This window comes from Harpia harpyja, chromosome 6 (assembly GCF_026419915.1).
Source record: "Harpia harpyja isolate bHarHar1 chromosome 6, bHarHar1 primary haplotype, whole genome shotgun sequence".
NCBI classification, from domain to species: domain Eukaryota; kingdom Metazoa; phylum Chordata; class Aves; order Accipitriformes; family Accipitridae; genus Harpia; species Harpia harpyja.
Window position 1 is genome coordinate 17,290,325 of NC_068945.1, and position 19,135 is coordinate 17,309,459.

The 19,135-nt window shown below is 38.2% G+C and overlaps 1 protein-coding gene across 12 annotated transcripts in view; it reads right to left on the reverse strand.

Moving 5' to 3' along the window:
* Positions 1-19,135, reverse strand: part of WNK1 (WNK lysine deficient protein kinase 1) — a 108,067-nt gene that overhangs the window by 47,997 nt on the left and 40,935 nt on the right. For 11 of the 12 annotated variants that reach the window (XM_052789083.1, XM_052789078.1, XM_052789079.1 and 8 more), the window contains exons 3-4: positions 17,367-17,587; positions 15,133-15,290 (exon numbers count right to left, since the gene is read on the reverse strand). In XM_052789083.1, coding sequence (XP_052645043.1) covers positions 15,133-15,290; positions 17,367-17,587 — 379 coding nt within the window. Of the gene's footprint in view, positions 1-15,132; positions 15,291-15,358; positions 15,384-17,366; positions 17,588-19,135 lie in introns of those variants that run through there. The other variant, XM_052789090.1, reaches the window with a different exon arrangement.

The following is a 19,135-nucleotide window of genomic DNA, read 5'->3' on the forward strand; positions in this document are numbered from 1 at the left end:
TAGCAGGAGCAGAGCCCTACACTCCCATAGGGATTTATAAAACTAGCTCTAGTGTTTACTACTGGCATCAAGTACCTGTTTACATGTGTCTCTGCTCATATAGCAGGCTAGTCAGAGACACCCACCTTTTAACTATGACCAAGCTTAAAATGGTCGCAGGACTTCACGTTCATATATGTAGAGATAGATGTTTCTGTACATAATTAAATGCTCTCCTATATACACATACATATATACATAACCTATGCAATAGTTAGAATTAAACTGCTTATTGTACATATTTGTATCTAAATTTGCAAAAGTTTAACACATCTAAGTCTCCTAAATAGCTGCAAGCCCCAGACATAGCAGCAGCCTGCATGTATGTTCATTTACACCATGGCAGCAGAAGGAAGATGTCAGATCTGTGACAATCTCATTTCAGAAAAACTAAAGCTAAGGTAAAACAACTGGTACAGCAAAATATTAACATAACAAAGCCAGAGCATGAGTTTTCTTGTTAACTATTTTACCACATGCTCTGTTCCTGCACGAAGCCTGAAAAGGTAAAGCTAAAATCAGTGAATCAGTCTGCTACCCTGTGTTTCTCTACCCTGAATGAGATTAAAATACCTGTCAAAAATCTTCAGGCCCTTCCATGAGGGCCATTTTACAATACACTATTTTGTGAATTTCAAACCAAGAGTTCAGTTAAAAAGAAAAGCTCCTGCCAGCCTCCTCCAGCATAGCTTCTATGTTCCTAACTGCTCCTCAGAAAATCTGGGAGAACCTCACACTAGAGCCTAAAACCAACAGAGGATTCTGTGTTGAAGCAGCTACCTATTTCTCAGTTTGTTCCACAGTCCATGAGAAAGGTTGCCTAAGCCTAGTATACAGTGCTGGCCAAACACCCCTTACACTGAAGTTCAGGTCACTTAAGTACTGTCAGCTTTTAAAAACATTTTTTTTTCCTCCTCCAAGCACTACAGAAGTGTCAAACTATTTTATGTAACAAGACAGAAGATACTATGAATGATAAAAATCAATAAATCAGTGAAGTGAACCCTTTTCTACCCAGAGCTGCCTATAGACCTTAATCTGCCATCACAGAGAAACCAAAGGGAGGCCAGGCCCTGCAAAGACATAACCTTGATGTGTCCCTAAAAGCACATGAGCTGTGCAGCCAAGCATACATTCATTAGTTCCTCAACCCAAAGGCACTCAAGTACATACTAAGCCATTCAGCATTTCCTGGGTTTTACCACATGTACTGCAAGATGGTCACATTCTTATATGCCTCTCCTGGTCCCCAAACTCCTTAGAAGAATCACAGGACAACTCAAATCTTTTAATCTACTAGTCCTATTCCCCAGTGGCAGTTTAATAAGAACTAAACACCCAAATCTCCCTAGCATTTTTTCTGAGTTTGCTAAAGAAATAGAAGGAAGAGCTCTTGCAGAGGAAAAAAAAAAAAAAAGTGCAGATAGGTATAACAGGCACTCATGGAAGTCATCAACATTTTCTCAAGCTACCATCTAAAATAGCATAAACTGGCAGTGCTGCTGAAAGCAACAGCCTCCTGTTCTCCATCTCCCATTCCTACACCCATGTCATTTCCTCCCTTTTGCCAGCACACACACTTATACAGCTGCATAATGAACAAGATCAGTGTTTATCAGACTTGAAACAAATCCAAACAAAAAAGCCTGCAGCAGTTTCTAGTGAGATGAAGCTCCCCAGTCTGGTCCCCTACACTGCTGCACTCTCAGGCTTACACAAGGAAAGTGATAGTGCAATAGCTAACAAGGGCAGAACTGGTTCTTTTGAAAGAAGTGCCAACTTAAAATAAAACCCACTGAACACACGTTTTGCGAGCACCTCTAAAATATAGGCATATATGTAGGTAGCACAAAGCGCAACTGATGCAAAACTAAATACTTACAGTCTTCATGTTAGGCATGAGGAGAGATTTCATGTTTCACTTATCTTAGATGTGGTAAAGTTTGTGATTTTATCAGATTTTAATCAGGCAAAAAAAAGTGTGTTCCAAAATTCAACATCCACATTTATATAGTTATTTGGTCCATTAAAGGCAAGTTAGGTACTCTTAAAACCACTAGATTTTCAAGATACTTTAAACACCAAAGTATAAGCTACCCAGAACTCCTCTTCACATTTTTTGCCTAGAAACATACAGTATTTTGCATTAGTTAGATCACTACATTACTGGGTCAGTGGTTTAGCATCTTGTTCTAATGCAAGAGATACTGAAAATATCATTTACTTCGTAAGAGAAGATACAATCAGTGCTGTATAACTTTCACACCAAACCAAAACAAAGACAGAGGAAGTGTTACATACCCTCAGCAGTCCTAAATTTAAAAAAAGTTAGATTTGGAATAACAACACAGGTAGAAAATAGCAGAAGCAATAAGCATTCCAGCCTTGCTGTTCAGGACTTTAATCTACATTTAAAATTTACAGGGAAAAAAGTACAGTCAAGTTTAAAAGCTGAAGACCCAAGCTATGCAAATGTAAAGCAGTTCAGCAGATTTGTCAAGAATTCTGATTTGCCCCCAAAATCCTTTCCTGTGACTACACGAACACTTTACAGAGCTGAAATTCTTACTTACCTCTTTAGCACAATCCTTGTGAGAGCAGCAGCAGTGGGAATTAACAATTACAAACACAGAACAGAGCTCTCTTTTTGTAAAATCCATCAGGAAGAGAGAGCCGCACACACCAAAGAGTTAGTTAGGTGCTAGTTTCCAATGGGAATCCACTAGGCAGCGGACTTAACGCACAGCGGAAGGAAAGCAGACATCAAAGTTCGAAGGGAGCATTGTTTTCTGTTTGACACCTCTTGTACTTTTCCAAGTCCAGTACATGAGGCTGCAGAGATTTGAGCTTAGTATCTGCTTTTGCCACTCAAATGCTGAATAGAAAGAATCAATGTAAGCAAGAGGTAAGCATGTCCTTTTCTGCCTGCCCAGCTAGCTGTAAGGAGGAGGATGAAGAGGCAGCGCAGGAATCCTTTACTTCCTGCATGTCCCCGCCCCCCCCACTTGGCTGCTCTGCCTATTCTCCACCCAGGTTTTCTGCAATAGTTTAAGGCTGCATGTAGGATCATCACCCAGTTCATTCCTGCTGTTGCAGAGGGACACTGTTAAACAGAGGGGAACAGGTCAGTCAGCATATTGTTCTGACCCAGGGTTGCTGGCACTAGTTTTGTACAGGGGGGTGAAGGCAGCTGCTCTTTCTCCTCTTCTTTCCATGAAGCTACATAAGTATATATACAGCTGACTACAATTTAATCCTAACAAAACACAAGTCAGCACTAGGATAATATAATATATTCCACCTCCCTCCTTCCTGACAATCACGTTCTCCTACCATTGGCAACATAGTCTGCTTTCCTTTTACTGGGTGCTTAATGTAAGGGAATAAGGATTTGAGGGTGATTTTCAAACTGTTGGACAAAGTTAGCGCACTGTTGCTTGTTTTACAGCACATGCACACAAATAATCCACAGAGTTATATTTTGTAATAACTCTTGCTAGAGTCCAAACCTAAACCTTAAGTCTGACATCTTTTCCCCCCCCCCCCCCGGTATCTAGTTTCAAACAGCCATTGTAAAACTTGTTTACTAATAAAATGAGTTGTCCACAGCTTCAGGGCTTTTGGGGTTTTTTTTGGAAGGACACGAGAAGCAATGCTAAGAAAGATCGCATGCACTATTTTGAAGTGTGAAGTGAGCAAATGGATTTTGACCATCTAGTGATGATAAACTGTGATAAAATTCAACTTCAGATTATCAAGATCACTTTTCACCCCAAAATAACATACTTAGTTCCTCAAGTATACCACAATTATACCAGTGTTGTTGTTATACCATACAACAACAATGTTGCAACAAAACCAACACTTTTTGATCCTTTACTGAGCATTTTAGAAACTCTCTCCACCAGCTGCTGTGGAACTTTAGAGGGGTCAAGGGAAAAGGGATCATTAAAGATCGTGCTATGTTGATTGGCCTTCCAACTGCTTAGCTAGACATTTTATAACCTCCCAAAAATCAACTGCTAAAGCTGTTGATTATCATCTCCGTTTTAACAGTGCTTACTGGTATCATGAATAAAGCATGTTGGAATTTTGCTTCCCATTGCTTATAAATTTTTTTGTTGTTACAGTTGAACTCAAACCAAACAGACACACTGCAGTCAAAGCAAATCTACTCCACTGGAATAAAAATCAAACATTTTGCATACCTAATTAAGGCTACACTTTTCTGGGGTACACTGCATGACCTGCAAAGAACATTAAATGTTTCAGCTTTTAACAAACACAGTCTAGGTGTCCCAGTCTAACCACAATTCTTGCTTGGCTCTTTTCAAAGGTGCTATAACTACAGAGCTTAAAAGGAATTCTACCGTAACTGATTAATCTCAAACAAAATGTTCTAATGTTGCAGAGGCTAATAGAATCAGTAGCAAAGTCAAATCACACAAACAAAGTAATTAAAGTCTCTATATTTTCTTTTTGCTAAGTTATTACCATTCTAGTTTGAGCCAGTCCCAGGCTGCCACAAACCATTAATTCCAGGAATTTAGACAGAGCATATGATTCCAGTGGAAAACAAGCCAATGATCCTACCTCCTTCCCCATAGTCTCAAAGAAGCCTCCAGGCAATGGTATATATGGCATTTAAATTGGTTTACCCCATGATCTTCTAAATTTCACCACCTGCTATTAGTTACTTACCCAGCCCTCAAAACCAACATGTTTAGCCATTTCACCACCTTTTCCTCTAATCCTTCATCTTAATCTTGTTGTCTGTTCTAGAAACAATCTTTCAGATTTAGTTCTTTCCCTATTTCACACAGGGTACACCTAAAACTATTTGATAGTTCTCATCCCAGTCCAATCGAATACCTACCGTGAAAAGGAAGACTTCAGCTTAAGATCTACTCAGTTCAAAAGAGATATGGGTTGCCTACAGAAGATGGATTTTACTGTTCTCGTTAAAAAGCAAGGTAGAGTAATTGAGACTGCAGGCAAAAAAATTTAAAACAATGGAACACATTTAACAGAAGTGAAAATGTAGCTTCTCTGATTTCAGTATTTTCATAGCAATTAATTCTGGACAATTGATAATTCTGCCAAGAATTAAATCAGTAGATCCTGCAGAATAAGCTCTGCACCAGATCAGTATTCTAACAGAGTAAACAGCATTACTGCAATACAAGCAGTAGGAGCAGATGAAAGCTGCCAATAAGCTAGTTAGCTCATGAGGCACTATGTAGACTAGAACAGGCCTAGTTCTCTTATGATCAAAAAACAATTGCACATTTTGAGCTTGACTGATCTACCATCATCCAGATCAAGATTCATATCTCAGCTATTTAAGAGCTCTATGTCACTGAAATAGCTTAACCAGTTGGTCTTCACCCTCTGCAATGCAGGTGTGTAAGTAATCTAAGTCCCATATTTCTTAAATTTCTCCAGACCAGCTGTCTTCATGACTTGCAACAGATAACCATGTATGCCCAGACTTCACAAACACATTGTAAAGACAATAGAGGCACTATAGTTTTTATACAGGCCTGCTTGCTGCAACCTGACTGACCACAATTTAGAAACTCTTTTCCTCCTCAATTTACCACCTACTCTCAAACAATTTCTGAGGCATTAATAAAAAACAAGAGGCCAGTCACAACAGTAAAAAAAAATTCCCAAACACACATGATTAAAGTTGTTACACACAAAGTATATTTGTATTTTGATTGACACACCCATACTAACTGCTTATTCCTAGTTTGTGAGGTTGCTTAAAAGAAGCAGCTAGTCATTTGTATGAGATAACCTCTGGTGAAAAGAATAAAACAGACTCCTCATTTGACTAGCCATCACTGCTCGCTATCAGCTCCACATCTGTATTCTACAACTGATATCCAAGCCCAGGAGCCACAGGACACTAGATTGCCTGCTTAACCAACTTCTTTGCCGGTGTTTCCATACTGTATTTTTACTTATTAAAGCCAGAGAATTTACAGCATTAAAAGCCTTACAAGACCAACATAGTAGGCTACAGTTCCGTTGCTTTGTTTCCACACAGTTAAGTTTGAACAAGAACTAGTCATAACTCTTCCTAGAAATCGTTGGCTGCGATCCTTTCCAGCACTCTCAAGTAAAAGGCCGTAACAAAGCAAAAACCCACTGTATTTGCGATAATACCAAAGTGCAACTTATGCTATGCACTACTGCTGAGTATACACCATGCCTTACAACTACCCCACTGACTAATTATCTAGCCCAGCACACAAGGCTGTTTTTACTTTAGTTTTTACTTTAGACATGAAAGTCCATTGTACTTCAGCACCTCCAGGTAAAGAAAAATATCAACCTATTTCAAAAGTCCTAAGAATCTGAAGCCCTTATGACTAACTAAGCAGATGGTTTTAGTTAAAAAGTAGATTAATTAATCATAGCACCTATGGTAACTGCAGCAATTCTAATGAATAGAAGAAATTACTCAAACTCTAGAACAGGAGATTTTATAACTACAAGGCAGGACACAGTTCCTTAGTGTATAGTTGGCAAACAATTAGGATATTGGTGCATGTAACAGTGAAAAGGGCCTTGTTTAGAAACACACAGTATGAGGGCAGAAGTTCTTCTGAAACAACAGTAAAGTCTGATTGGACAAGTAGACTGGGCACTAACTTTTCAGTTTTTATTTTGCACAAGAGTGTAAAGGTAAGATCAGTTTAATCTATTGTGCACAGTTATTTAACCTCACACTTGGAAGCAGGGATGCTGCCTTTATCATCCAAACAAGAATATGCAGTGGTGAACATTTTGAGCTAGCTGAATGACCCTTTGCTTTACTGGGACTTCAGCTTAGAAGTGGCTTTCAAAAAAATACAGACATGCCTAGACACACATTTCAGTGCTATAAATTTAGAAATGCCACAGTGACACAGTACTAAAAGTGTCTTTCTTCTATTTTCAGTATGGAAAATACATTTTTGAAAAATCAAATTATATTAGTTGCATTCTCTGCTTTAATCAGCTACCATTCCAATAGAAAAACATCATCTAGTACTCATTTTTAAATTCAAGTACAGCAACAGTAATGTAAAAGCCACAGATTAGTTCCAGTAGACTTTTAACTGAATTTAAAAGAATGATCCAACATGGGCCACAAAACACATTTGGTACCAGAACAAGCCCTTCGAAGAAGTTACCTACTAAAAGGCCTAGGATAATGTTGCAAACACCAAAAATAGTGCACAATTCAGACAATGCACCAAAAGTCATCGTCTCTTATTTTACAACCTATTCTAATAGGAGTGAAGGACATCTATTTGTGTACCAAAAGATTCAACAGTTTCAGAGGGTGGTCTTAAAAAGTATCCCTGCTATGCAGAGAACTTTATGATAGTGGTAATGGTAAGGTAGAAATATATCTCAAAGAAGTTTACCTTAAAACAGAGTCACAAGCTCATAGTGTTAGGAAGCTTCTAAATACTTACACTGGACAGAGAAGCAACAGCCTTTTTTCTCTTTAGCATAGAAACATTATGCACAATAAGCAACAGAGTTTCTTATATATACATTTTAGCATGTTGTGTGTGTCTGTTTTGGGGAATAAACTGTATCTGCAAAATCACATTCAACTTTGGTGACTTCCACTCTTTTAATACAGGAACAAACAAAAGCATTCAAACAGGCATACATACCCCACATCACTGCCTACTCCGGCAATAGCTCTGAGTAACCTGGAGGTAACTATAAAGGGTTTATGTAAAATTCTGGTGGAGTTCTGGCTTATGAATCACATAATCACAAAATAACTTATTATTGCTCAACACCCCTGTGAGCTTCCACAAGACTAAAACTTTCCTGGACTTACCCCATTCCTACCCCTGTGCAACTATAGCAGTACAGTTGGCAGGACAAGAAATTGTAGCCCATGCATTCTCAGTGTCAGTATTTTTGACTAGCGGCACTATACTGACAAATAACATTGAAATATTACTGTGGGGAGACCGATAGCTCAGTGATTAATGGTTCTCATCACACTGCAAAGCCAGGCATTTTAAAAACACTCACCACCTCCCTGTTCCTAAGAAGAGCCACCTTCCCATCTCTTGTTAATTTAAATTAATGTAAGAGCTAAATAGATTTAGTATCACAGTTTTAAGAGGCCTGATCCTTAACAGATAATGAACTTTTTTAATTTTTAAACATACATTGTTTACTCACTATTCTGTGAACTTACTTAGGTTTCTAAAACACACATTTGGAAACTGCAATACTACCAAATTTTAGAATTTCAGATTTTAAAAATACATTAGATCTCGATTTTATGCAACTCAACTGAAGCTCACGCCCCTCCCCTCCTTTTAATTCCTGATCATTTTAAAATCATATCCAATTCAAAATTGCTAAGAGACACATTCCAGACTCAGCAGTGAGCAAGATAAATAAGAAATACCTCCTTTCACTTCAAACCAAGTTTGTTTTACAACACCAATATTGACAAAACAGTTTTAGCTGTAATGTAGAAGCTTTTGATGCTGAATAGTACAAATGCCTCTAAGATCAACTTGTAAAAGTGAGCTACTTTTAGAAAGGAATTCAGTTGAATGAGCCTTTTTCCTTCCAACTTCAGATATCATCTGTCCTGGCTGTGCAAACCATATAGCATGTTTTATCTCAGTGTTTAAGCTGATCCCTGCTTTTCCTTACTTAGATCAATGTAATTTCTTAAACAGGACTTCTAATCTAACATGTAAAGCTTCTTAAGATACTAATGCTTCAAAACCTTGAATTCCCATCTTCCATTTTTAAGTCTGTATATTTCTGAATTCATGAGTCAGTGACTGAACCTCCACCCAGGAAGATTCTTCACTCTTAAAGACGTTCCAGCAAAATGCTCGCAACTGAGTTGAACAGCTACAAGATGCACATGATAGAAGCTTAAGTATTCTTTTGTCCATTCAGTGTGATGCAGAGGAATTGCATCTGATGTGCAATTTTTTTCCATTTGATACTTAAGTACCTGAAGTTTCTTCTTTCAACGAATACAGTTAGAAGAGTTTGCCCTTTCTTACAATTAATCTGTTTCCTGTGCTTGGTTGAAGGTTTATGGCCTTTCAGTATCTACTTTAACAAAAGACTACTTGCTCTGTTTGAAGGTTACCTCCCCCTACTTTTCCATTGATTTTTTTCCAATGCTTTTTCCACTTTAAAACTTGATAGGAGGAGTGTGTCTGTATCTACCTGAACCAGGCCAAGAAACCAAGTTATTCAAGGTAAAGAAACAGAGTTTTATGTATGCCTAAAAAAAGTCACACATTGCTTCCAGAAAGCAAAAGAGGACATTCATCAACATTCATTAAGCACTGCAAGTAAAATTAATCATAAGTCTAAGGGTTAAGCATTTATTTTTGCTGCCTAGGACCCCTCAGGAAGAAGAATTAAGAAAGAGCTGGGATACTTTGCCCACTGCACCTCTAGTGAAAATGAAGTAGTTGACTAGTCTAGACAATTATGATGCCTAACTTTTAAGACACTAAAGAAGAGATTAATTTCACTCAATTGATCAAACTGCAGCTCTTTGTAACTGACTCGTTTCCAGCCAAGAGAATGACCTTCACTATAACCAGTGAGCTTCAGTTCCCACCAGTTGGGGAAATTAAGGATTTTTAAACCAGTTAGACACTGCCTGGTCAGGTTACTCATTATGTACCTTGTTCCCTTGGGCCTTTTTTTAAGCTCTGTAGAACAGAGAAGAAAAATGTGCCCACTCTGTGGAACATTTCAGTACAACAACTTTTTTTTTTTTTTTTAAAGTCAAAATGCAGAAATTTTTTTTTTTTTTTTTTTTTATTTCCTTCTCATCTCAAGGCCAGCTCAGAAGGCAGACATTTGTTCATAGAGAAGAGACTGGACTTTCGGTGAAAGCAAGGACAAGTGCAAAACTTCACTTTGTCAAAGTAAGCGTGGAGAAAATTAAGTATAGAGCACAAGTCCATCAGGAGAACTTAAAAGGTAAGTTTATATAACGGGAGGGGGCAAAAGAGAAAAGGGAGTTTTCTGCTCATACTCAGCTGATTAGTACATTTGAAACTGAGGGTGGTGGTAACTTTTTTGCAATGAAAATGTTTGGATTTTTATGTTAGTGGTAGATACGCAAGAATGAGACAAATCTGCATAATAAACCCATTGTCTTTTACTAGTCTTGGGACTAGTCAATCACCTAGAAAATTTAAGACTTGGGACATCCAAGTATTAGAGATTGAGTAATCAGTAACTTTCACGCTCATAAAAATAATCTCTGTGCTGCAAAAAGAAAGCTTGAAGGAAATACAGTGTATAAGTAATCAAGGTCTACACTACATCTGTGAGTGGTAAGTGCAACATGAGCAAGAAAAAACCAAGCTAGCTTTTGAGGCAACTGCATGGGTTACATCCATCTAACCTGAGGCTGAGACAAAGCAGCTGAAACTACTGCTGTTAGTTATGCCTTCACTGCATTGCTTCACAAACAGACTAAATTAAGAAATCATACTTAAGATGTCTGTTCTATAAATATCTCTGTTTTCATTTAAATGCACATGTAGCCCACTTCAAATATCTCCTGTAACAAATTGTTTAATTGAAATATGCATGGAACAGGTCAAAAAAAGAATACCAGTCTCCAGAGAGGAATGAAGTCAGACAGGGAAACCTTCCTGAATTTTATCAAGATCCTACACTCCTTTTTTGTGGAAGCGAGTATGTAGCAGAATTAAGTATCTTGATTACATTTTGTATTGGAACTGTCTGCACTGCTTTGCTATGGTACAAAATTGAAAAAAAAGAAAAAGGGGCAACCCATTCCTTAATCTAGTAGTATATCTCACAGACAGTTGTGTCTGCACAAGAAGGCAAAGGAGAAAAAAAATAAATCACAGGAGCAGGCAAGATTACCTTAATAGTGCAGCTTATTTTCAATTAATTACAGGCTTAGATGTTTTTTTCTGAGGCCAAGTAGGCAGCAATAAGTGCCCACTGGATGCATTCAGTCCCAGCTGAAGAGACATGCTGCTTAAGCCTCAGAGGAGATTTCCCCACACCCACCCACCCCCAATAAGGTAAAAATCCCAGGAGTTGCAATTTCTTTAAGCACTAACTACTAATTTATTTTGAACCATTTCCAAAGAACAGAGGATAGCCTCAATGAAGAAAACAGGGGGTTTTGAGACAAAATTGCAACATTATGATTTAAAGAAAACAAAGTGGAACGCTAGGTTCCTTTATGCTTGAGTGACAAGACATGCAGATCTCAATTTTCCTTTCTGAAGAAACTGCTAGTGAAAGGGTCTAGACTGAGTATGCAAGTACAAACAGAGGTCAATACTCTGTGTCAAACTCCTGCTGACTTCCTCACCAAAACCGTAAAACAAAGTTCAGCATAACACCTTGAGCCCTACAAATTGTAGACCATTGTTTTTTTAAGTCAGACATTTACCCAGATTCTTCTATTGAAAGAAGTATTCTTCTAGTTGAAGTGAGCCAGAAAACCAATTTAATTGCACTTCTATTTCTTGGATCAGAGAAAATTTGGGAACTTTACCCCAGCACTGCTTTAAGGAAAAACAGGAACTTCCCAGCGAGACAATGTAGACAATATAGACAAGCATCTTGCAAACAGCAGACTCATGCAGCAGTGCTATTATCCAATATTTGAAGCAACAATAACTGCCTGGGCCAAAAAATGTCTCATCTCTAGGAAGACATTCAGCCTTTAGATCGGATATCTAGATCTTTGCTTATCTAACTGTATTATTTAATCAGAAAACTGCTTCCAACCATGAGGGAAGACCCTAAACAGAAGAGGTAGAACACATAACAGAGTACTCTGAGCAGTCCTGGCAAATGCCCCAACCCAAGGCTGCAGCATCAGGGCATCAGCTAGAGCAATCCTTATCACAAAAGGTGTAAGGTCAAAACGCAGGGCAGGTGAAGGCCAACCTAAGAGAGACCAATGCACAGCCAAAATGGGAGAAAATAATGTTAGCTGGTAATACCAAGTGTGGTCCTGAAAGGACACCCTGGGCATTAAGACACCTTTTAAAGGCTTCTGTCCTAAGCAATAGCACGGATTTAAGCTAATGGGGCAACTCTAATAGTTACTGCAAAGGGGGTGAGGGAAATCAATTAATTTAAATATGTATTGCCTGCACTGAGTGGCTACACATTTTGATCTTATTGCCTTTGGGGTTTCAGTGGTTTTTAAGCTCCCGCATGGCATGATCTTTCATGACTGTCAATAGCAGACCAGTATTATTGTCTTTCTCTCTGGTCTCTGTGTATGCATCTAGATAAAATAATCCTTTCATTTAAGGCACAGCAGGACTACAGCTGCTACCTCAAAATATTCCTAAACTTGCCTAGGAAAGTAGCAAACCAAGAGGTTGAAATGGAAATGTTAAACATATCCCACAAACTCCGTTCGCCTTCCAACATACATTAGAAGGAAATGTGTTGGTAAGTACTGTTGGAGTCACCTACACAGGAAGCTTTCTGACTCTGCTCTGCTATTGATGGTTCATGCACTGTCCTTTTAAGTACTGAATTTCTCAACTGGTTCAACCCCTCGCCCACAACTGCAAACATTGTCTAAACTTCTAAAGTCTCTTTTGAAATGAAAGAGTATCTTATTTTCTTTAACAAGAAGCAAAGGACAAGGGCAGAAAACCGTATGGCTCTATCACACTGTTTCACAGAGCTTTCACAGAGTGGTAAAAATACAGAGAGTATTTTATTTCACTTTCATAACACAGTTCTGCTTTCCACATTATAGAAGAAACACTGAATTCTCCATTAAGACAGGTTTGTGCTTTATTTCCAGATAATACTGCCTTTTCTTCATTGAAAGCCTTCCTTAAAAGTTATTCAAGTTTTGTTTGTGGTTGTTTTGGTTGGGGATTTTTGGTTTTTTGGTTTGGTTTTGTTGTTTTTTTTAAAAAAAAAAACTGCTTTGCAATTACAATGAAATAAACAAACCGAAATATACCGAAGCACACAGCCTTTCATTCTCTGCCTAGAAGCAGATAAATGTACATTTCATTTTATTTACCTTCCTGTCCTCTGCTCCTTCTGAAAGAAAACAAGATTTCCTTGATTTCATATCAAAGTACATTTTAGAGCTCTCAAGCAGTAGATGAAACAGCAGAAAAAAAAGGTCAACAATTAAATTCAATCTGTGAACCAGCAGCAGCAGAGCAGGTGGTAGTGTTGGACAAACCAAAAAATTGCCAGTGTTTCTCATCCACTCAGGAGTTCAACAGTCAGCCAAAAACAATGGGGAGAAAAAGCATCAAGCACAATAAACTAGTGGTAAGTTGAACTTTCCTAAGTCTCTAGATAAGTTCGTCTGCTACAAGCCCCTATACAAGGCTTTCCTAAGTACTTCACAGACCAGGGAAAAGACAGCTCTTTAAGACCTGGGGCTTTCCAAGCCTGAGACTGTCTCAAAAGCTGATTCATACCACAGCCCTGTTCCTAGCACTTTTTAAGGAATAGGCAGGGCAGTTACATCAGGTCTCTGTTCTGAGAAAAAGTGCCCATCCAAATTATGCTCCTTTTGCTCTGGCCAAGACACATACATAAGCATACCAAAAGGCACCACGAAGACTGTTTTGTTAAGATACTTGGTTTTCTTTCACTGATCCAAACAGCTTGCAGATCAGATTATGCTGTAAGCAGAGTAAAGGCTAAAGTTTACCCTTGTTTTCCCTCTATTTAGAAAATTACAGATAAGTCCACCAACATGCAAAAAAAAAAAAAAAAAAGACTGTGCCTATATATCTATAAAAACTTACTCTAACATCTGTTCAAAAAACCCAAAATGGCCATTTATCCCTTCTTTCTTCCTCCTTCTGTGCCTCTCCGATATTCCCCTTCTAACAAGGGATAGTCTTTTATTTCACCAAGCCTTCCTTCAGAATTCATTACTTCTAACATGAAGACCCTTCCCTCCACATCTGTAAGTCAATAATTGTATCTGCCTTTTATAGTGTGAGGCATCAGGAATAAGATAGCATTTTATTTTTCCAAAGCTAAGCAAGTTGTTTATTAAATCCTCAACTTCTCCAAGATAATATGCACAAAAAGATTAAGAGGAATTAATTTGTCTACAGATCGGAAAAAAGAGGTAAGTTTTCTTTCCGCCCTTTGCACATCTGCACAGGTATTCTGAGAAATCCAATGCAAGTTTTTACTTCCCCCAGTGGCCACCTCTCTATTCTTTCTGAATGCTTAGATCATAGGGTTGAACCTGTGCAGTTTGTTTTACTGCACTGGTATAGTCTTCACAACACTGTTTTAGAGATCACACAGTAAATCTAGCCACAACCATTCTGAACATTTCTAGCACTACAGTTCTGCTTCCTACATTCAAGGTCTGTAGGTTCCACTTAGTCTAGTCAGATGGGCAAACTCAAATCTCTTGCTTGCCTTCTCAGCCTTATTTGGTTTCACTCACTATGCCTCCACCACCACCACTACACTTACTAGCACTTTTCAGGGTGGAATACCTTGCTGCCATTTATCAAGTATTTCCACTGCATAATGGTAAGAAGTGCACCTGACACACAGTAGCTAAGGGCCATTTGGAATTCAGTAAACTATTAAATTCACTCTAGGTAACAATTTATGATTTGCCTTGGCAGGCAGCTAAGCCAAAGTGCTCTGAATTTGTGATCCAGCTTCATTTCAGAGAACAAAGTTATCAGCTAATCTTCAAGACTGAAATATTTCCACCAACTCCCCAGTGGCTTAGAAAATAATCTGTTATTCTTCTAATGTGTTTTGTTGCTTGGTTTTGGTTTGTTTTTTTGTTTTTTTCAAACCCTATGCAATACTTTCTTATATACTGAAGGAAAAGTATGAACACATGCGAAATTTTCTTTCCATTCACATATTTTACAGGCTTCTGACTGACAAGTTGAACCATCCTATACCTTTCCGCCCATACCCTAAAAACCTCTTGTCAGCTTCTCTTTTTCCACACACACTTGCACAATACCATGCTACCCAGCTGTACTCCTTTACTGCTAATAGTAGTAGCTTCAGAATCAGTAGTGGGGAGGGACTTACACTGGTCACTCGACGGTAGATCTGCGCAGCATTTTGGCACTCGGAATAAGGATACTCAGACGTAGCCATCTCTAGCATACACATCCCAAAAGCATATACATCAACGGATTCATCATATTTCTCCTCATACATCTCGGGGGCCATGAACTCTGGGGTACCTTAAATTAAAAGAACGATTCAGACTCTAAATGTCTCAAAGCGAGCAGAGGCTGCTGGCGTTACTCACCGCAGGAGGAAGCAGATGGGCAGACCTGTGAGACAAGAGAAAGTGGAGGCAAAAAGAAGAGGGAGGAAACCCTTAGTCACTCTGTTGCATCAACATATTTCGTGAGTCTTCCATTGCAAGGCCTTATGGAGTAAGAATGGCATGAAAGGACTGATGCAATTCCTGGTTTATGCATGTTAGTTAATGTAAGTATCAAAACAGACTGGATCAGGCTGGAGTCAAACGGAGGGAAGGTGATAAGAAGAGGGGAAAACTGTAGACTAGCCATAGGCTACAAACCAAATACTAAGGAGAGTTAAGACACTTACCTTTTCTCCCTGTAAGAAAGGAGGCACATTAAACCTTGTTTCAAAAATTACCTGACTGCCCTCTGCTGCAAAAGAAGTAGTACTGGTAAGAGCCCACAGCTAGTCTCTGACCTGGTACTCTCTTGTCTACTTTTTGAAGTAGAATGGTTCGGGAAAGGCCTTGCAATGAAAAACTCTGCTGTTACAAATATAAATCTTCATGAAAAAAGGATAAAAAGTAATTTTCTGCAAAGGCCACTCACCAGAGCCCTTTTCTTCATATACTTACCTTCCCACCTGCAGTATATTTATAGGCCTACTGCAGATACAGGCATTAGTGAGGGACATCCTACAGTCAAAAATACTCAGAAATACAGAGAGATTGAGTTACAGGCATAGAGCGTGAGATTCAACAAGTCCCATTTAAATAGTGTGCAGAAAATTATTGCCCAGTGAAGCATCACGGTGTCCCCTCTGTAAGCCAAGGGACTGCATTGTATGATCAGATTTACTTTAAGCCAGAGATGCAAGTTTGCTTTTTGTAAATTTAAGCACAGAATTATTTCCTGCAGACACCAGATTCGAGACAGTTTACAGATCATTCTATAGCCACATTGCTTGTTTTCACCACACTAAACCAAAAAAAAGAGAGTGTGATTCCAGTCGTTTATCCAAAGGTTAACCGTTAACAGATAGCTAGATATGAAGTGATCATTTTCCAATGATAAATTTGAGGATAAGACTTAAGAAAATAATGCTTATGAAATGCTTATTTTCTTATGCTTAAGAAAATAATTTCTTTTTGACATTGCATAATTTTCTTTCCTATTAATACTTTGACCTGGTTAAGAAGCAGGAAATACTTCAGCGACAGCTTGCAAGACAGTTTACAGGTATACACCATTGATCGCATCTAGGAATCTAGTATAGGACTGTTGAGTAATACTGCATTTTAGCAAGCTCTAAATACTGAGAGTGAGAGCAACTTCATTCCCTGCAGCCTATTTACCCAACTGTAAAAACAAAGCTGATAAAACCAGTTCTTTCACAAATTCACAAGAAAGACTATATTAGTTCCATCAAATCAATTTCTGAAAAAGGTTATTAGTGGATTTCAAGAACAGAGCCAGTATAAGGCAATACTTCCCCAACGTATCCTCCTAACTTACACGAATCCACATTCTATAGACTCCCCAAGTAAGGCATTATTTCACAGTCTGACTGTGATAGAAATATATTGACTTTCTTTGATATACCTTAGTTTCTGATTACTCACAAAGTATAAGAGATTTAATATTAACCCCTGGTGACAATCAAAAAAAATTGGCTGTATAATTAATGCTACACTAAATATTAAAATGTTGTTTGGTCACCAAAATGCACTTGTACAGTTCGTGAAGAAGCATCATATTAAAGCTGAGATTTATATGTAGTCAAGAGTGGTTTTATCAACAATGTTGCACTAAACTGTTGGGCAGGGCAATGAATCTATATTCCAAAATACTTAATGATAATATACAGATATCAAAAGCACAACCAAAATTTCAACATATAATCTCATCAGGAACACAGAATGACCTCAACAGCCAAGAAAGCAAGCCAACGCATTTTCAGGCTTTGACAATGTACCTTTGAAACCATATTTTTAAGGAAAGCTCTTAAGACTCAAGTTTCCGAATAGGTAGACTGGCTCACCAGCCTCCAAAACAGGAGAGGCTTACCTATCACACTTTTGGCAAAAGAAGCTCTTTTCAGGGTTGCCAGACCAAGGTCTCCAATCTTGACTGATCCAGTGGGGCCAGTAATGAAGATGTTGTCACATTTTAAGTCTCTATGAATAATGGGAGGAGTGCGCGTGTGTAGAAATTGTAAGCCTTTCAGTATCTGACGGCACCAGCTTCGTAGTACTTTAATTTTCATCACTTTAAATCTTTTCAAATACCTAATGAAAAAAGTAACAGTAGGTTAAACAGGTTCTGCTAACGAGTAGTAGATTATGCTGTATCATTTGCTGTTCTGAAGTAAAAAAAAAAAGCAGTAATTAGAGATGCACAAATTTCAACTTCACCCTCTATTTTAAAATCTACCTGGGCATTTCAAGACTTCAGAGGAGCTGAAGATAATACCTCCTCCCAAAACCTACCACCTTTCTTGTAGCCAGGGGACTATAATGCTGAAAGATAAACGTGAAATGCTTGATCTATAGCTAATAATTCTTTTGCATACAAAGTCACCCTATGGTAATTACCTATGGTAATTAGAGAGTTGGCTTGCTAAGTTTCAAGAAACTGCTTCCTTGACAAAGAGTTAAAGGCTTATGCATTATAACAATTCTTTATCTATTCATTTATGAGGGCTTTTTCTTCCCTTTTATCCTGAAACTGCTTAAATAGTTAAAACATTTTCCTTGATTAAATATAACTGGGTGGGAAGGTGGGGCACTGGAGTCAAAACACTAATAACAACCAACTAAGTACAGAGCTGTTGCAGACTGTGCAAGAGCTCTGAAGTTGTTATACCTTAGTTATCAATATTAGTCCAAGCATTCTGGTCAAGGTTTCCAGGTTACACTTCAAGTCTGCTTCAAATTTACTTGTTGAGTTCTCAAGCAAATTAGAAATTCTTAAAGATCACTTCCTTGGTGCAGGACAGGGTTTGAACACCTAAACCTGACTGGCACTACTCACTACTTCAGAACTATGGATAGATATGGACAGGGCTGGGAAATCCTTAAAAAGGCTCTGCTAAATAATTGACAAGGAAGAGTTCATACATAAAGTCAGTATCCCTTTGCAGGTAGAATGTGACCCAACCTTAATTGTTCTAACATTGCTGCTTTTTAAAATCTCATGTCAGAAGAGTCAAATTTCATACCAAAAATATTCTCTAATGCTTGTGGCCTAAAGACTATGGTGGTCTTCTACTCCTTAACTTCAACAGATTAGAGATGCCACAAGGTGAATAACTTAGGACAGTATTCAAGTGCTTTCCAGCAGTGTATTCTCACAACCTCTCTTTGGGTAAAACAATTTGAAGTGAACAGTTGTTGTTTTCTTCCTTTTGAAAAAGTATGGGCTGAAATACATTTAGATAAAGGAACTAGCATGCTGTGTAGAGCAAGGACTTTATTCTTATTCAACCAATGTTACTCAGTTAAAGTCTCAGATAAAGACCAGTTTCACACTACTGCAAGACTGGTAGTAAATTCTACGACCAGCATGGAGTCTAGCAACTAAAATCATAAAATAAAACCAAGTCTTGTTCAATTACTCTGTGGTAGTATTCAGTCTCTTCTGCATATCCACTTAATCAGGAGAAAGAGTCTTGATGAAATCACTTGAATCAATGCCAACATAAAAATGCAGTATATTAATCCCTTTTACTTTGATTTCTGCAGTTCAAAAGAAGATCTGGAAAAATCAAGTTGCTAGCAATAATCCTGCTGTGAAAACAGATCTGTAAAAGCAATCAGGACCCAGTTCCAGAAGGA